Raw genomic sequence first — 20,101 nt, forward strand, 5'->3', positions numbered from 1 at the left:
AAAAAAAATCACAATATTTTAAAAAATAAAAATGTTAATTTTACCTTTTTTTTTCTCCAGTGTACGGGCTCCTTAACGTGACCTCTACTTTTCCACGTGTTTCTACTGTACATCCCGTGTAAAAACGTTTGTCATAATGTCCATATGGTTCCACCCACTGCTGCACAGATTGGACAACTGGATGCTTCTCACACACTCCGTCTCTCTCTCATTCTCTTTCTAGCCTCGATAAAATCAGCCAATCATCCCCATTACTCTCTTTCTTTTCAAAAAATCTCACCAAGAAGCACAAGAAGAGATTTTGCCAATTTTCTGTCTTTAAACTTTTCTGTTTCTCCTTCAAGAGTCATTCTTAAACTACCTGCCCTTTTACACTTACACCAGAGCTGCAGGTAAGTGTGTTTATTACCTAATATTTGAATCTAATATTAAGTTACATTTACACTAAATTAACTATTAAGTGCATACTGTGTGTCTTATGCATGCAATTAAAAATAAAACACTATAATGCCTTGTATGATTCTGTTTGGTGAGGTTTGGATTATCATTCGTTTGATTGTTTATCTATGGGTGTAGCGTATATGCATGTTTATTAATATTTGTGCTGCATATTGAGGTATAAATTGGAGTCAGCAGTGCGTCTCAGGGGTATCGATGTCACTGGCTTTCTGTGTCTCGTTTCACTGTAAATAGAGACAAAAATCAATGAATTGCTACTCAGCATTTCTCAAAATAATCCAAGGTTAAGCAGCATCATGTCACCTGCTGTGTGCGCTGAATGTGAACCTGGCTTTGCCTTCACACCTTATAATATATTGAAATCAATTCATCTGCATTGCAATTATGATCTTGATCTGATGGTAAAGGTCATAAACACTGTTATTTGCATTTATGATTGTCACACACAAAAATTATTGTTTAAAATGAGCTGAAACAACACAATTTTGTTTTTTGGAGACAACTTAATTGTTTTATGTTCAGTCCACTTAAATAAAAGTCAATTAACTTAACTGATTTGTGTTGGGATGACATGAATGAACTGTGTGGAACCCTGCAGTGATTTAAGCATTGTTTAAATTGCTTAAGCTTGTTTAAACTGAGATTAATCAACACAATTCTTGAGGCTTTTTTGGGAGAACATGAATTGTGTGGAATCCTGCATGTTTCTGATCCTGAGCGATTCTGGATTATTATTAATAATTAGTGCTGGGCAATGATAAATCGCATCCAAAATAAAAGCTTGTTTTTACATAATATATGTGTATTATATATATTTATTAGCTACACATAATACATACTGATATATAAAAACAAAACAAAAATATTGACATAGATATTTAAATTTATATATAATTTCTATTATATACATATAAATTTAATATCAAAAATATATTAAAAAAAACATTTTCTCAAATATATACATGTATTCGTATATTTAATTATACATAATAATATAATATTTATACATTATATATTAATTATATATTATATTAATAATATATTACGTAAATACAAAAGATATATTTTTAATTAGATTAGATTAGATTCAACTTTATTGTCATTACACATGTACAAGTACAAGGCAACGAAATGCAGTTTCGGTCTAACCAGCAGCGCAATAGCAGCAAGTGCAGGATACAGGTATAAAGTGCAGTTATAGAAAAACTATGGTAATATTTACAGATGGATGTACTATGGACATCATATAAATTTTATACAATTTAATGCAATTAATCACAATTAAAATACATTTAAGTTGTATTATATACATATATATATATTTTTTAAATATAAATAAACATTGAAATATCTGAAATATATGCATGCGTGTATTTAAATATCCATAATATAATATTTGATGTAAATACAAAAGCATACATTACATATTAATTGTGTTACGTAAATACAAACCTTTATATAAATAAATTTTCTCAAATATATGCATGTGTTTATTTAAATATAATTTAACCAATTATAAATAATAATATATTATTTTATGTCAATTCAAAATTATACATTATATATTAATCAAATATAAACGTTTATTTTAGATGCGATTAATATTTGCCCATGCAGCACTGTTATGAATTATTTTCTTTAAACAGGAATTATGATTCAGTAAAAGCTTCTTTGTGGTATAATAAATAGTAAAAGGTTAATTATGATTTTTAATCTAACCTTCAGAGTTTTATGACACAATCTTGACTTTTTTTTTTGAATTTTCAGAATCTCAGACAAACTTTTTGTTTGGGAAAGCAAGTCAGAATTACAAGAAAACATGAAACTCATAAAGAACAAACACATGTACAGCATTTATTAATCAGAACTCAACATTTATTATATGCAGTATTAATATCCAAAGTTGACCTTGTTAACACTAGTTAATGCACTCCGAGTTCAACTAACAATGAACAACTGTTCATTAACTAACATCAATATTTACTGTAATAAATGTTTAGTTCATGTTAGTAAATCTTTTACTACCTGCCAACATTCGGATCATAAAATCCGGGAATTCCAGGAGTTTTCCGGGAGACAGAGCAATACGGGCGGGAGATGGGGCTGAAATACGGGAGTCTCCCGGGAAAAACGGGAGTGTTGGCAAGTATGCTAACAATAACCTTACACTGTAAAACAATTATATGACAAAAAGACATGATAACAAATGCCTTTATGTTATTTTAACTTAATTTAATAAGATAATCAGGTTTCAACTTTTTTTTAGCTAACCTACTGAAAAAAACAGCCTAAACCAGCCTAGGCTGGTTGGCTGGTTTTAGCTGGTCAACCAGGCAGGTTTTAGAGGGGTTTTTGCCACTTCCATGCTGGGAGCCCAGACAAAACCAGCTATGTCCAGCTTAAACCAGGCTGGTCAAGCTGGTTTTAGCTGGTCATTTTCCAGCCTGACCAACTAAGACCAGGCTGGAAATGGCTGGAAACCAGTCTGGAAGTGGCCAAAACCCCTCTAAAACCAGGCTGGCATACAAAGTTTAACATTATATTTTTAGTCAGTTTGACAGATTTAAGTTGACATGACTAGAACAATTTATTTGATTCAATTAAAAAAAGGCAGGAATATTTTTTTACAGTGTTTTATAGTGTTAGAAAAAAAAACATTGCACTCAGAATTGTGAATTTATTTTAAAATTCTGACATTTTTTCTCTGAACTGCGACTTATTTCATTATCTATTTGCTGTTTTGAGCCATATTTATTTACGAACTTTCTAATCACAAAATTTATGTGATAAATAAACTTATTGTAACACAAACAACAGCAATAGGCGGCGGTATTTTAATTTTTTTTAAATTAGCTGACTAGCTGATAGTGAAGCTGTGGCTCAAACACTTCCTTCCTGTGGTTGCACACAATTCCTTCATGTTGTCCCAACACAAATAGAAGTTTAGTAATTATTTTTTACAAATTTAAGTGGATTGAACATAAAACAATTAAGTTGTCTTCAAAAAACTCAGTTGTGTCGATTTAGCTCATTTTAAATATATTAGTCTGAACAAGCAGCAAAAATAAGTTGAGTGAATGTAAAAGTCTGCTATAAATATATTGTCGAAGAATTGTTAGGCCGAGTCACCATCATTTTGGAAAAAGATTGCGTGCTTGTTAAATAAATTTTTAAAGATTAATCATGCAGTTAAACACTTTAAAAAGTCACACACAGTTCTGCCCTATTTCCCATGGTGTCTCCAGAATGCATGAAGATGATACTCCGCTGGCTTCTTCATCTTCTCCAGCGTCTCTAGCACAGAAGGAATCAAAAGTACCTGGATCTACAATTTCCTCACCCACAGCTGTTCATCCTCAGACTACAACCGCAGACAGTCTGATCCACAGCATCAGAAGCAAGTTTCTGAATGATCTTCACAAAGTCCCATGTGAGTCCACAGGCATTCAAATGACTCAGAATTGTATTTATTTTTCCATTATATCATGATAATTAAAGCTGAATGTGTGATTTACAGTGGACGTCAAGTTAATATTTTTAAGACAAAATATCTCATTTTTTCCCTAGAGTAATGTGATAATGTTATTATTTAAAACTGTTTCATTTCTATTTCTGAGAAATAATAGGTCCATCAAAAAGACTTAAAATGTACCCGCAATTGTAGAATCACCCAAATACTGTACATATAACATCCGATTCTCCCTCGCCTGTGTGTTTCCAGGGTTTCTGCAGGTTTCACCAAGTCTAATTTAAAGGGCACCTATGGTAAAAAATCTACTTTTCAAGCTGTTTGGACAGACATATGTGCATGTATGGTGTATAGACCATCATATTGGGGTGATATAAGCACACCCAGTGCTTTTTTTTCAATTTAACAACATAAAAAACGGTGGACCAATTGGAGCTGTTTTCAAATCGACCGCTACCTGACGTAGGAGAGCGGTCCCCCCACCCACCAATATTGATTGACAGGCGCGTCATCATATCCTCAGTTTGTTGATTCACGTCCGCCATTTTCAGCGTGAGTCGAAGCGATATCAGTAAAGGAACACCCTAGCTCTATTTTTAGATGCAAGGCTCATTGGGCTCAACACAAGAGCAATATTCTCCACATTATCGCTCTAATCGGAATTTTTGGTTGTATCTTTAGGTAGGTTTGCAAACATGTGTACTTCTCATTGAGTCTACCTTATACTTCAGCCGTTTGCATTTCTCGTGATCAAAGAAGCTCCCTGTGATCTTAACTAGGTGCTGATACACCTGACGCTGTGCCATGCTTTTTAGAATTCTAAACAGGTTTCTATCAGGGTACACACAACAGCGCGACGATTCGGGACACTTCATGTATCTGCCGCGCCACAGAGAGTGTCTGGTGTGCCGTGTCGCAGCTTCGAGCGACGCATCTGGTGCCTCAGTCAAAGTTAATTCAGTGTGCGTGGTTATTAGTTTCTGTGTACAAGCTCGGTACTTGAAACTAGCACACAGTTGGCTGTAAAACTGTACAAAGACATATATGATTTTGTACTCTCTGCTTGGTCTGTGTCCGAGTCGTATTTGTACGACTGATTGCTGATCCTCTCACTCCTGCTCCTTCTCTCAGTCTGCCCAAACGCAGAGCGGGTGAGCTCATGGCTCCGCCCCCTTGTTACGTTGGGCGGGAAGCTGAAACTAATTTACATGTGAAGCAACACACCTCTAAATCAGCAAACTGTGGACACGCCCCCAACATGACACTTTTTAACACATTATAATAAAAAATCTGAATTGTGTTTAAACTGAACCTAAACTGGCACACTCAGAAGAACCATAATATTAATATTAAATCATAAAAAAAAGAGGTAAACTATGTGCTCTTTAAGACTTTTTAAGACCTTTTGAAGAACATTAGGAACAGGGATTTTTCTAATGGCCTGGTGGAAAAAAAGTTTTTTCTTAGCCACGTTTTAAACGCTGTCAAAACAAGCAAACTGCTGTATAAATCCACTTTTTTTTCAACATAATGCATTGAAATAAACTAAATGTATGCACAACAGTCTGTCCATGTCCAGGTCATTGTTCTGACCAGACTAGATATAAAGACATAGAGAACCTTTAAACAAATGTTATTGGAAGGAAGATAATTAAATAGAGTTAAAAATTATACTCATGGATTGTTAGTGTAGCAGCTTTACATCAGGGGTGTCCAAATTCAGTCTTTGAGGTCCGGCGTCCTGCATGTTTTAGTTCCAACTCCAATTCAACACACCTGATCCAGAAACCAAGCTCTTTCCAGGTATACTAGAAACTTCTAGGCAGGACATTTACTCAACATGGACAGAGGAAAATGAAAACCTGTTTAAAATGATTTAAGACCTACAAGACAATAATTCAGACAATATTTTAAGGCCTACAATTTTGTTTTTGCAATTTAAGACTTGTTAAGACCCCGCGCACACCCTTGTTTACTGTCATGTCTGTGTTTCTCCAGTACCATCCTGGGCTTCAGCTGCACTCGGCTTCATCACAGTCCTCATCATCCTCAGCTGCTGTCTGTGCATCCTTAGGAAGATGATCTTTAAGAAGAAAAAGGACAAAGGAGGGAAAGAGAAAAACGAAAAGAACAACATCAACATGTCCAATGTGAAAGAGGAGGGATCAAAACAGGTACTCAAACATTAGATGAATCTGTGTTTCACATTTGTGAGGTGGTGATACTATTTTCTTAAGTATCTCCATCTAGACTCCATTGATGGATCAAATACATAATTTTAGAGATATTAAAGGAGAGAGGGGAAAAAAGAGAGAGAACAGGAATTTGTGAATAAAATAAATATTTAAAATAATCGTAAATCTATTTTATTCATGAAACTGCGGAGTGAAAAATGTAAGCATGCATTATTATTATTTTTTCATTATTTGTTATTATTATTATTATTGCTGTTGTTTTTTTGTTGTTGTTGTTATTATTATTGCTGTTGTTGCTGATGTTTTATTATTATTATTACCACTATTATTATTATTTCTACTATTGTTATTACAACAATTACTACTACTTTTATTGCTAATATTACTACTATTATTACTACAACTACTAACACTACTACTACTAATAATAATAATAACTAATAATACGTTTTAATAAGAGAAACTCTCCATTCATGGGAGAAGAAATGCATTACAACAGATGATAAAATGTCATTTTGTGGCATAAACATGTAAATAGTTTGTCATTTTTATCTTTTTGTTATATTTATTTACAGGCTTGGTTTGAGTGTTTTTGAGGTTTAGTCCTTTCACTGTTGTAGGCTATTTGAATCTTTGAAGCAAATGAAATGTTTTTAAGTGTTAGTCTTAAAAAAATGTATGTACACAGTTGAAGTCAGAATTATTAGCCCTGCTGAATATTTTTCCCCAATTTATGTTTAATGGAAAGAAGATTTCTTCAACACATTTCTAAACATAATAATTTTAATAACTCATTTCTAATAACTGATTTATTTTATTTTTGCCATGATGACAGTAAATAATATTTGACTAGATATTTTTTAAGACTCTAGAATTCAGCTTAAAGCGACATTTAAAGGCTTAACTAGGTTAATTAGGTAGGTTAGGGTAATTAGGCAATGTATTGTATAATGATGGTTTGTTCTGCAGACAATCGAAAAAATATTGCGTAATGGGGCTAATAATATTGACCTTAAAATGGTTTCAACTGTATATGTATATACACTATAAAAGAGGGTTAGTATTACAAAGTCAGAGTAGTTTTTAATAAAAAAGAAAAAACAGAACAAACAAAACAAAAAAAAAAAAAAAAAACCTGAAAAATCAAGGAAATTTTTATATAAATGTATAAATAGAAAGTTGACAGAAATTTATTTATATGTATTAATGTCAGGGAAGTGTTTCTATACCCTTACTGTTTATGGTTTTTGTAACCATTAAGGCCACTTAATTCTAAATACTTTTTATATAATAAATAATAGTAATAATAATAATAATAACAACATTTTTATTTATTTGACAGTAATAAAAGCCAATGCACATCTTGCACATAAACCATATATATATATATATATATATATATATATATATATATATATATATATATATATATAGATATAGTATGTATGTATGTATGTATGTATGTATGTATAACTTCAGAATTTTTAATGTTTACTTTATTTTCCACTTATTTAAATGTCATTCTGTGCTTTTGTGTTGATATGCATGTACTTTATGTACCCTGAGCTTCTGATTCATGCTAATGACTGTCCCTGTAATGGCTGTATTTACAGGCTGTTCATCACACCACTGATTCTGATCCGAAAGAAGAAGACTCAGAGTCTAAAGAGGCTCCGAAACTGGGAAAACTTCTTTATACCCTTGACTACAACTTCACTGACAGTGCGGTAGGCATACAAATGAATCACCAGCGTTAATTCGGTCATTGATTATATCCATACTAATGAGAGAAACTTGCTTAGGCATTAGAACGTCAGAACGAATATCTTTATTTTCGCACTAAAACAGTGAATCATTAAAATAATAATGACCTTCTGTCTGGTTCAGTTAATTGTAGGTGTGATTCGGGCTGAAGGTCTTGCTGCTATGGATATGAGTGGCACTTCAGATCCATACGTGAAAGTTTACCTCCTCCCTGACAAGAAGAAAAAGTTTGAGACTAAAGTTCACCGCAAAACACTCGAGCCGACTTTTAATGAACACTTCACTTTTAAGGTACGTCTAAAAACACACTTGGATTAAATATTATTTATGGAAAGAAAAAATATTAAAAGGGCACGGTGGCTCAGTGGTTAGGACTGTCGCCTCACAGCTGGTTCGAGTCCTGGCAGGGTCAGTTGGCATTACTGTGTGGAGGTTGCATGTTCTTCCTCTGTTGGCATTAGTTTCCTCTGGGTGCTCTGGTTTCCCCCACAGTCCAAATACATGCGCTACGTGAATTGGGTAAATAAAATTGGCCAGAGTGTATGTGTGTGTGTGAATGCGAGAGTGTATGGGTGTTTCCCAGTACTGGGTTGCAGCTGAAAGGGCATCCGCAGCGTAAAACAAATGCCGGAATAATTGGCGGTTCATTTCGCTGTGGCGACTCTTGATAAATAAGAGACTAAGCCGAAGGAAAATGAATGAATGATAAATATTTTTTTTAAATATTTTTTTAAAATATAAATAGTGCAAGTATAGTATGGTCTATTAATTTTTTTTTCATACCTGTTTTATATTATGTATATATACACACTAGTATACTTAAAAACAGAATATGTGTTTTTACAAAAAAAAAAAAAAAAAGTTTTAAAATAGGCCATCACGGTGGCGCAGTGTGTAATACGATCACCTCACAGCAAGAAGGTTGCTGGTTCGTGCCTCAGCTTGGCCAGTTGGCATTTCTGTGTGGAGTTTGCATGTTCTCCCCGTGTTTGAATTGAATAAGCTAAATTGGCAGGACTGTAGGTGTGTGAATGCAAGAGTGTGTGGGTGTTTCCCAATGTTGGGTTGCGGCTGGAAGGGCATCCGCTGTGTAAAACATATGCTGGATAAGTTGGCGGTTCATTCCGCTGTGGCACCCCCAAATAAATAAAGGGACCAAGCCGAAAAGAAAATGAATGAATGAAATTAAAAAATAAAATAGGAAAAAGTGCATTTTAAACACACCGAAAAAAATAATGTTTGCAAAATTTGTTGCAAAGAATATGTGAGGTTTGAATTTAAACAAACAAGTTAAATGTAGTAATGTTCAACTTAATTTGTTTGTTTAAATTCAGCCCAAATAAATTATTTACAGCCTCTTAACTTAAAAAAATCCAATGAATCATCTTTGAATAATTTTTTTCAGTGTACCTGGTTGATGCATAAATAGTGCATGTAGTAAGGTCTATTATTTTTTTCTGTGCGTGTTATATGTCATGTATACATATTATTATACTTTAAAAAAATATGCATGTTTACACTGAAAATAAAAAAATTGTAAAAAAAAATGAAAAGTGCATTGTGAAATGTCTGGTTGATGCATAAATAGTGCAAGTATAGTATGGTCTATTCATTTTTTTCATTTTATATTATGTATACATACTATTATTCTTATAAACAGAATATGCATGTTGACACTTGAAAAAAAAAAAAAAAAGGAAAAATGCTTTTTAAATATGGGATGATGCATCTATTTAACCAAAAAAGAAATAAAAATAATAAAAGTGTGGATTGTTGGACATTTTGTGCACTGAATGGTTTCAGCCTTAATTATGTAATTAAAGAGTGGGGCTTCAGAATCAGATAACGAATGACAAAATACCTTATAAACATAGGTAGATTTAATCAATAAATGAAGTAAACAGTCGCTTAGGCCCCCAATAAATACCTAGATGTATAAATTATATAATATATATATAATATATATATATATATATATATATATATATATATATATATATATATATTATCATATTTTGTATGGTGAGGATCTAACAAATTTTACGTAAATGATACATCCACACAAATGTTTCCCCCATCCCCAATCATGGAGCAGTCCAGCAGTCAAGTCAGGTAAAGATTTAGCTTTATATTTATTAATTTTCGATTTATTTATTATTAAAACAAATCATTCAAAATGTAGAGATTGCAATAAGGTAAAATGTAAAAAAGGAGATTGAGAGATAAGAAAAAAAACTGCTAAATACATACAGTACTGTGCAAATGTAATAGGCATAACTGCCAACATTTGTCTCAAAATAGCATATGTTGCCAGATTGAGGTAAAAAAAATGCTTCAAGATTAAATATTTCATCAATTGTGAGGTGATGAGCTTCATACAAGATCTGGCAACTTGGCAAACATGGACAAAAAGGGATTTTTTGTGCAATTTTCACCAACACAAAAATGGTGTTAATCATTTAAAGAGTGGTTTAATCAGTCTTTTTTTTTTCTTAAATCTTCTGCTGTGTGTCAGTTTTCTGTACATTTCCAAACATTTTTACTATTAACCAGATCAGATCTCTGTGTGAAAAAAAAATCTCAGTGCATTATTTTAAATGATTAAAAGTACAAAAGGTGCATTTTAGGACTGTTGTGCCCCATGCCTGGGAATGCTTAGGACCCCAAATCTCTAAATTCGCTACTTAAAGTTCTTACACTAGAAGGTTGAGTGTATGTGAGTACATAGTGTACAAGTGTATAATTTGGGAGGCAGTTTGTGTGAGATTCTGCTGTTGGGTCTACAGGTACCGTATGCAGAGCTCGGAGGAAAGACGCTGGTCATGACGGTGTACGATTTTGATCGTTTCTCCAAGCATGATGCTATCGGGGACGTGAGGCTGCAGATGAATAAGGTGGACTTCAGTCATCTAACAGAGGAGTGGAGAGACCTGCAGAAAGCGGAGAAAGAGGAGGTATGAGTGTTTTACCCCCCTGAGGTTTATCATCATTGAATACTGGAATGACAGAAAACAATGGCATTTAATCAGTGCAAAACATCACAATTTTGATTTACATTTAAAAGACTTTTTTGTTTGTTTTTCATTATTATAAACTACTGATGACATTTCTTCCACATTTTCTGAGCTCTTTTTCATTTAGAGCTCCTTTTTTGTTGATGAAATAAAAATGCCATGTTTTTTCTATGTTCATGCTAATATCTGACTATTAAATCACAACAAATGGAAACATTTGTAAATACATTTAATTAATATTTTAACTGAAATATGAAAAAACCCATCTCAGACCTTTATAGAATAAAACCAACAAAAACATTTTACTCATCAGCACCTCATTTTTCAATAGCTGAAAAATGAATCATAGCAATAGCAACTCATTTTTTCAATGTCTTTGCCATGATTACAGAACATAATAATTACTGTTTAGGTTATTAGTAGTTAACTAGGTTATAATTAATTAGTAAGTTTAACTAGGCAAGTTAGATTAATTACGCAAGTCAATGGACAACAGTGGTTTGTTCTGTAGCCAATCGAAAAAATATTTTCACTTCTATTCGATTCGCATTCAATCTGCAGTTAGGGAATGAACTCCCTAACTGCATCAGAATATTGCTGTCTTCAAGAAATGACTAAAAACTCAACTATTTAGTCTCCACTTTCCTTCCTAATCTGTAACTGTCTCTCTAGCTATACTATTAACTGTACTCTCTCTCTCAAAAAAACAAAAAAAAAAAAAAAAACACATTACTAATCCTTTTGCTTCATAGACTTTACACACCTGAAACTTGTCTATAGCACTTATTCACTGCTTCCTTGTCCTCATTTGTAAGTCGCTATGGATAAAAGCGTCTGCTAAATGACTAAATGTAAAGGTAAATGTAAATATTTCTAAGGGTGCTAATAATGTTGACCTTAAAAAGTTATATAGAAAAATTAAGAACTGCTTTTATTCTAGCCAAACTAAAAAATAAGACTTTCTCCATAAGAAAAAATATACAATATAAAAAATATACTGTGAAAATAACAATTAATTTGGAAAAGTTTGAAAAAGAATTAAACATTTCATTGGAGTGCTAAAAACTTGGCCTTACTCTGTATATACACACATCTTCTGTGCACGTGACAGGCAAGGTTACTAATATTTTTTTCATCTCAAAGGTCTTGTTTAATGTGTTGTCTGTTGAATTATTCAGAAATGTGTTGATTTGAGAATGCAATAACATCTGACATTTTGTTATCGACTCAACAGCAAGAGCGGTTAGGTGATATTTGCTTGTCTCTGCGCTACGTACCTACGGCTGGAAAGCTGACCGTGGTCGTTCTGGAGGCCAAAAACCTCAAAAAGATGGATGTGGGTGGACTCTCGGGTGAGTGGAGAAGTCAAGTACAGACACATTTCACATCACAGTTATGAAACATCTTTCCCTCCTGCTTCTTTTTTTTTCTGACACTATATTTCTGCTCTACAGACCCGTATGTAAAAATCCACTTGATGCAGAACGGCAAAAGACTGAAGAAAAAGAAAACCACGATTAAGAAGAACACACTGAACCCATATTACAACGAATCATTCAGCTTTGAAGTGCCATCTGAGCAGATTCAGGTAGAGATCTATTTTATTTTAAAGGGTCGGATTATATTGCTTTTTATAAAATGTAATATGAGTCTCGGTCGATGTAATGTGGGTCCCCAGAAAGTGTACAGTTTGAACTGAAAATACTTCATGGATTTTTAGTGACCCTGGACCAGACCATTTTTGGAAATTTTTGAGATTTATGCATTGTCTGAAAGTTAATAAAGTAAGAATTTTATTGACGTATGTCTTGTTGGGATAGGACAATATTTGTCCAAGATTAAACTATATGACAATCTGGAATCTGAGGGTTTAAAAAAAAAAAAAAAAGCAAAGAAGACAAGAGGAACAAGAGAGAAAATGATGTTTAAAGTCCAAACTAAGTTCTAAGCAATGCACATTTTCAGAAATTGAGTTTTGATATTTTTATGGTGGAAAATTTACAGAACAGAAAATCAGATTCTCCCTAAAACAGAAAGACAAATTCTATCAAATCTGGCAACCTTTTATGGATTATTTTAAAAACATATATTCTACAATAAATAGTTAAATTGAAGAAGATCAGACTAATTTAGATAAAAACAGAAGATTATTATTATTTTTATTATTAAACATTTTTATTGTAGAAAAAACACTTGAAATTTAGCATGAAAATACACTTTTTTTTAAACATTTTAACTCTTCCCCCCCTTCCTCCCCCAAAGCATCCAGATTCAGTTTAACAGGTAGATGTATTGTTATACATGGGCTAAGGCAAAGAAAAACATATACTGTATTCCACATAAAAAATACACATATACAAATATCAATCAATTAACTAATAGCGTGAGAGGTATTTGCTTGTGCTATTGAATAGTTATGATGCAAAAACTGTATAAAGAGATCTCAAATTTTATGGTACTCCTTTAATTTGCCCTTTATACTGTAGGTGATTCTTTCCAGTGCAAAGTAATGTCAAATCTTTCAGCCAGTGATCAATCGATGGACTTTCTATGTTCTTCCAATAGAGTGCTATCAAACGCCTTGCAATAACAAGACACATATCAATCGTTTTAGTTTTATAACCTGATAATGACATTATTATTATTTTATTTTTATTTATGTATTATTATTATTGTTGTATTTATTTTATTATTTGTTATATTTTGTATTTTTTTATTGTATTAATCTATAATCACTACACTTCTGTTTGGATTGTTTGTAAAATGCATGTTTTATTGTCAATTGTGGTGTGAATGTTTGTGGGACCAAATTTGTAAGTGGTTGTGTTTGAATGTCTAAAAAACAATAAAGAAAGTTAAAAAAAAAAAAAGAAAAGAAAATTTACAAAACAATCTGAAACATGATCTTAACTTAATATTCTAATGATTTTTGGCATAAATAAAAAAAATGTATTATTTTGACCCAAACAATGTATTTTTGGCTATTCCCAAATATATACTGTACCTTTACAACATGAGACGGTCACATATACTGTATTATATCATGCTCCAAACGCCATGAAGACATGTGTGTCTCTTAAAATGCTAATGATCTGTTGTTTTGCTCCCCTTTCCAGAAGAGCATTTACAGCTTGTGCCTCAAACACTCAGTTAGTCAGGGCACTCAGCAGCAGTAATTAGTCAAGATATTGTGCATGTATCATCCTGGAAGAAAACGCAAAACAACAATTGAGGCATTTTAGGGAGTTCAGAGAATAACTCCCGCTGGATTGTAACTTGTCAGATATCTTTGCCCATTCTCAACACACTAAAGGAAGTTGCTAGTATAATAGGGCTCTTATATTTTAAACGCCTATCCACCTTTTCCCTACACCGCATCATGCTTAATGTGAACACTATGTGGGAAAAAATGGATACAAGATGTCAATTATTCTCATTTATTGCTATTAAATATTAAAGACTTAAATTGAAATGGAATATTACTGTACTATAGGAAAGACAACATAGTAAACTCATGTCGTTGGAGTGTCTGAGGCACAAGCTGTAAAGTTATTTTCATGACAGATAAAAATAAAGCACAAGGTCAAACTTGTTACCTCCTACAAGTGTTACCAAATGTTACCTCCCACAAGAATATGGGTTATTTACAGCACAACCTCTATAGTCGTCACATGTGGAAAAAGGTGTATAAACTTAACTACACTGTAAAAAAAAATATCGTAAAAAAAAGGTCAAATGACTGGCAGCTACGGCTGCCAAACAAAAACCATAATATTACGGTAAAATTTCTTTATTGAAATAAAGTGCAAAAAATAATAAATCTACAGATATTTTCATTAAAATATTTACAAAAAAACACTGTTATTTTACAGATTTTTCCTAGATTATTACGATCAAATCAGTTCAAAAAAGTTACACACTAAGAGTTTTACAGAGAAACACTGTTATTTCACAAACTTTTCCTAGATTATTATGATCGAACACCATCAATAAAGTGACTGCACTAAAATTTCAAGAGAAAAAATGTTATTTAAAAGAATTTTATCTCTCAACCATAACAATTAAACACCTTTAATAAAATGCCAAGACATGCTCATGGTCGTAATTTAACAGTTTTATTTTGGATCAAAAACGTCTGGATAAACAACAAACGAGATAGAACGGATTAAAATTCTCACAACTTTAAGATTACAGTTGTTGCATTTTATTGAATAGTTTTTATGTAAAACATGTAGATGTTTAAGTTATATGGAATAATTCATTTACAAATCTTAAATGAAATGGAACTTTAATGTGAAGGGGATGCTGACAAAGTAGTGCAGATCCAAATGCAGGTTTATTACACAGAGATGGTCAGGCAAGCAACAGTCAACACAGGGGCAAACAGATGTATGCAGGGAATCCAGAGTCATGGTCAAATAACAGCCAAATGGTCAGTCCAAGCAGCAAACCACATAAACAATTAACAAACAAAGCCCAGCAAAAGAAAGAAACGCATCATAATGTTCACAGTAACAGCATAACAAAACTTAGCAATTGGTGCGTGTGTCTGTGCTGCTTTTAAAGTCCATGTAATCAGTTCATAACGATCCTCCGACTGTGTTTGCAATTAGCGGAATCCGGAACAGGTGCATTTATCTATTTTATTTATTGAACGGATTTGATTGTAATAATCTAGGAAAAGTCTGTAAAATAATAGTGTTTTTCTGTAAACATTTTAATGAAAATATCTGTAGATTTATTATTTTTTGCACTTTATTTCAACAAAGAAATTTTACCGTAATTTTATGGTTTTTGTTTGGCAGCCGTAGCTGCCAGTCATTTGACCTTTTTTTTAAGATGTAAAATTTTTTTTTACAGAGCTAGTAATTACAATTTATTACTTTAATTTTACGTAATTTTAAATGTGCTTCAAAAAAACTGGAAAAAACACTAAATAATACGGCAATTATATTGTATAAAACATGAAAATTCCTGTAATTTGTCATTAATTTTCTAGTACATAAAATAACAGTCAAGCTGTTAATTTACAAATATTGTTTGTAATTTTTACGGACTTTTGAATATAATTTAAAATAACAGAAAAAATGCTGTATAAATAATACAGTAATTTCCTTGTATAAAAAACAAAAACGTCAGTAATTTGTTTTTAATGATAAAGTACCTAAAATGACAGTCAAACTGTTAATTTAGAAAGATTGTTTGTCGTTTTACTAAGTTTTGAATTTAATTTGAAATGACAAAAAAATACTGTAAAAAATTTAGAGATATTTTCTGTAAAATTAGGTTTTTTTTTTACAGTGTAGGGTACTAAACTTGACTAATCTTGTGTCTCCTCACAGAAAGTGCAGGTTGTGGTGACCGTGTTGGACTATGACAAAATTGGGAAGAATGATGCGATTGGAAAGATTTTACTTGGACTGAATAGCTCAGGAACAGAGCAGCGCCACTGGTCAGACATGCTGGCCAATCCAAGGAGACCCATCGCCCAATGGCACGCGCTTAAACCTGAAGAGGACGTGGATGCCGAACTGACAAAGAAGTGAAGCTGTGTGTGAGAGAGAGCATTCGTATATGAGTCAAAGATGATAGCTTTTCAATGCACCTTTTATTTTTGCCATTAACTGCATGTAGGGTTAAATTTTTACAACTAAAATATCAAGACTTTTCCAAAATTTTCTGGTAATTAGGACCTGATGTTTCATGTAATGTCTATGTACACACATACAGCATATCAAAATATATGTGACAATCTATGTAGTTTAGGTTTATATCTGTAAAATAGTTTTTAGGAAGTATCTTGCTGTCTGGGTGAAAATTTTAGAAATGTTGGCTTGTGTTTGCACAAGACTTAAAGGAAGAGAACAAATCAGCCTTTAGCACCCACAGTATCATCCCTATGCAGTTAGGGATTGTAGCTTGTAGCTTGAATTAATGTAGCTTGAATTAAGGTAAAAGTGAGGCGAAGCTAAAACTGAGAGTTGCTTTTTTTTTTTTTTTTACCCCACACACAGAATGTCCAGTGAAGAGACGTATAGCGCAATTGCATTTAAAATTTATCTAATGTTATCATCTCAAACATATTCAAGTACACAGATATTTGTTTGGATACTTTTGCCAAAACATTTTGGGTTTATTTTTTGTTAAACATGAGTGTATTATCCAGGCATTGTCAAAATGCCATGGCGTTTCCAGGTTTTCCAGGACAATATGAACCCCGCATAGAATACATTCAGGTTTTTTTTTAGCAAAAAAATGTAATGCCTATTATAGAGTTTTACCATGACTTTCAGAAGTTTATATACTAAAGTGTTAGGCATATTAAGAACAAGAATCATTTCATGACACTTTAAAAGACTTGATTTAAAGATCACTGATGTATGTATAAATCGTCATTTTAAAGCTCTAAATTTGACATTTTTTCCATATACCCACACGTTTCTATCAAAGCATAATAAATTGTAGTACGATTTTTAATAACTATGACATTAAAAGATATTAAAGTTTAATTTTAATTTTGTTAATTGTTAAATTGATGCAGAGACAAAAAGGACTCATCTTTGACCCATATATAAATATTGCATTGCATTCCATTTGTAAATTTTGTATGCATGTTTGTATATGTAAAATATCAACTCTATAAGCAACATTAATCATCAGTATTACAAAAATGTTCATTAAATAATGTAGTAAGGTGTAAAAACTATTATGAAAGACAACATAAAGTGTTCACAATGCAACATATTTCTAAGTAAAACATAACATTCAGGAATAAATAATACAGACCGAAGGATACAAAAGAAGAATATTATTGGGTATTATTTTTGAATAACTATGCAGAAAAGTGATTTCAAATGTGGATAGTGTGATATATGTATATTATGTATATGTATTTAGGCCATTGATTTACATGAAAACATAATTTTTGGGGCCTGACAGTGGGTGAAAATATATACCATTACAGTCCCTGTGTTGAGCTGAGGAAAGTTCTCATGCAAAGCTTTTAAAAACACAAAAGAAAGACTTTTCGGTTTTTTTAGGTACATCATTTTCATGTAAATTTACCCCCATGATCACAAATGGTTTTGCATATAAGACCCATAACATCCACTTAAAAAAATCTTCAAGACAATTTAATAACAATTACATAGTAGTACATAAATATACAGTATAAATACACCAAATCACCATTGATTCCCACAAATAACATGCATGTGTATAGATGTATATTAAATGCACATTAAATATAACTTCTAAATAATGTATGATGTATTGTTTGGGATTTTCACAAACCAAAAAATGTGTAGTTGGTTTTTTTGCAATATCACTGGTAATCTATATTCTGTATAATGTATATAAATGTTATAAAACTGTTAAATGTAAGTGTCTTGACGGACAGTTCAAATACTCACAAATGACATGCATATGTATAGATGTATATAAAATGCACATTAAACATAACTTCTAAACAATGTAGGATGTATTTGGGATTTTCACAAACAAAAAATGCTGTTGTTTTATTTTTTTTCTCAATATCACTATTAATCAATATACTATATGATGTATTTAAAAGATATAAAATTGTTAGTGTTAGTGTCTTGACGGACAGTTCAAAGACTGAAATGTTCATTTTCCAGCAGTGGCTCTGTATGTTCGTCTGAGTTCTAAGACACACAGAGATCAGATATTGCATTAAGCATGTACGTAATAACCGTTGAAAATGCATTTATAATAGTGTATTGGGAGTATGAAGGTGTTGTACCTGTGATACGCTGATGTAGTCCTGTTTGTTGGTTGTGCTGAAGGACTTCAAACCTCTCCAAATAAGAAAGACTGTATAGGTGGCAGCAAACATACACTGGATGAGGGTAATGTTACCACTGCCCTTCAGCACGTACACACCAATGCGCTGAAAGAGATGGACAAGAGACAGTTTTGTTTAGGAATTCTAGTGGTTTTCCTTTTATTTAACTTTATTTGACTTTACTCACCTGCTGTGGAGTGGCATGACTAAGCTGTGAGGACTTTATAAAGAAGGTGGTGAAGGAACAAACCGCAAACAGCAGGCTGAAGATGTTCAGACCCAACAGAGTTATGACCTGCCAAGGTATATACAGGAATGAGAGAATGACATTTAATCCCTTTTAAGACCTTTTTAAAGACTCTTTGCATACATTTTAAAACCTCCACTTTAGGGTTTGACTGGTAACATTGGTATTATTGTAACCTGCAGTATATTTACTAAATACTGATTTAATGAAACTAATCCTAAACTAAAACATTAATTATATACTGAAAAAATGCTAATCCAGCACGTGGCGCCTATAACAGCAGGAATAACACTGTATCTTTAGTCACTGCAGAAGTCTTCACAAAATTTTATTGATTTCATAAACTACGCAGCATCCCAATATTTGTAGAATAAATTCAGGCAAACTTTGGCATAAGTTTGTATGCTTGTAATTTCTAAAAATTGATTTTTTAACTTTTAAAGGTCACCTATGATGAAAATCTTTTGTAAGCTGTTTGGACAGAACTGAGTGTAGGTATAGTGTATCCACTGTCATATTGGAGTGATATAAACACAATAAGTCTATTTTTTTAAATTTCCTGAAGTTATACTAGAACCCAAATCACAGTGATTTTGAGGCCCACTGCAACGTGATGTAGCACTGCGGTTTCCCGCCCACCGAAATTGATTGACAGGCGCAATGTTTCTATAGTAACATACACGTCAAAGAACATTTTATTTTGCAGATGAACTGAGATTAAAATTTCTGCTCCAACTCTCTGTGATATTTATAAGCTTAAAACGTTTTTAAAACGGAGCATGTTTGTAATAAAGACAGTAAAATCTCTGTGCAATTCTTAACCGATATTATCACCACGGCCGCATGGTGTCAGTAAACGCTAATATAAAACCCAGGCTCATTCTGAAAACTTTGTCCCGCGGACGTTTCTGGAGACCACGAATTATGTAGCCGGAGGAACGTATGGCTGCATTTCATTTTTTTAAGCGCTACGGGGCGGTGTGACGCCGTTCCTTTTAGCGCTTACTGGCTGACCGCTTACCTTTGTGTGGAGGGCTTTCCCGCCGCAACCAGTATGTGATTGACTTGACATGCAGAGAGGAGCTGATCACGACGACGACGATGACCGAGTTAGAGTCCGGGGAAGAGCGGTTCCAGTAATCAGGTAAG

At 32.7% G+C, this 20,101-nt stretch overlaps 2 protein-coding genes across 2 annotated transcripts in view; one reads left to right on the forward strand and one right to left on the reverse strand.

Moving 5' to 3' along the window:
• The first annotated feature begins 3,705 nt into the window (after positions 1–3,705).
• Positions 3,706–16,529, forward strand: syt1b (synaptotagmin Ib). The gene is made up of 8 exons (XM_056478352.1): positions 3,706–3,889; positions 5,927–6,102; positions 7,737–7,850; positions 8,011–8,178; positions 10,674–10,841; positions 12,136–12,253; positions 12,356–12,489; positions 16,346–16,529. The coding sequence occupies exons 1-8, from the start codon at positions 3,706–3,708 to the stop codon at positions 16,445–16,447; spliced, it is 1,164 nt and encodes a 387-aa protein (XP_056334327.1). The 3' UTR covers positions 16,448–16,529.
• A 1,485-nt stretch (positions 16,530–18,014) lies between these two features.
• Positions 18,015–20,101, reverse strand: part of si:dkey-30c15.13 (uncharacterized protein LOC558731 homolog) — an 8,776-nt gene continuing 6,689 nt past the window's right edge. Inside the window, exons 5-7 of the mRNA XM_056478435.1 lie at positions 18,893–19,000; positions 18,664–18,810; positions 18,015–18,565 (exon numbers count right to left, since the gene is read on the reverse strand). Of these exons, the coding sequence (XP_056334410.1) occupies positions 18,512–18,565; positions 18,664–18,810; positions 18,893–19,000 (309 nt within the window). The 3' untranslated portion in view covers positions 18,015–18,511. The remainder of the gene's footprint in view (positions 18,566–18,663; positions 18,811–18,892; positions 19,001–20,101) is intronic.

This window comes from Danio aesculapii, chromosome 18 (assembly GCF_903798145.1).
Source record: "Danio aesculapii chromosome 18, fDanAes4.1, whole genome shotgun sequence".
Lineage (NCBI taxonomy): Eukaryota > Metazoa > Chordata > Actinopteri > Cypriniformes > Danionidae > Danio > Danio aesculapii.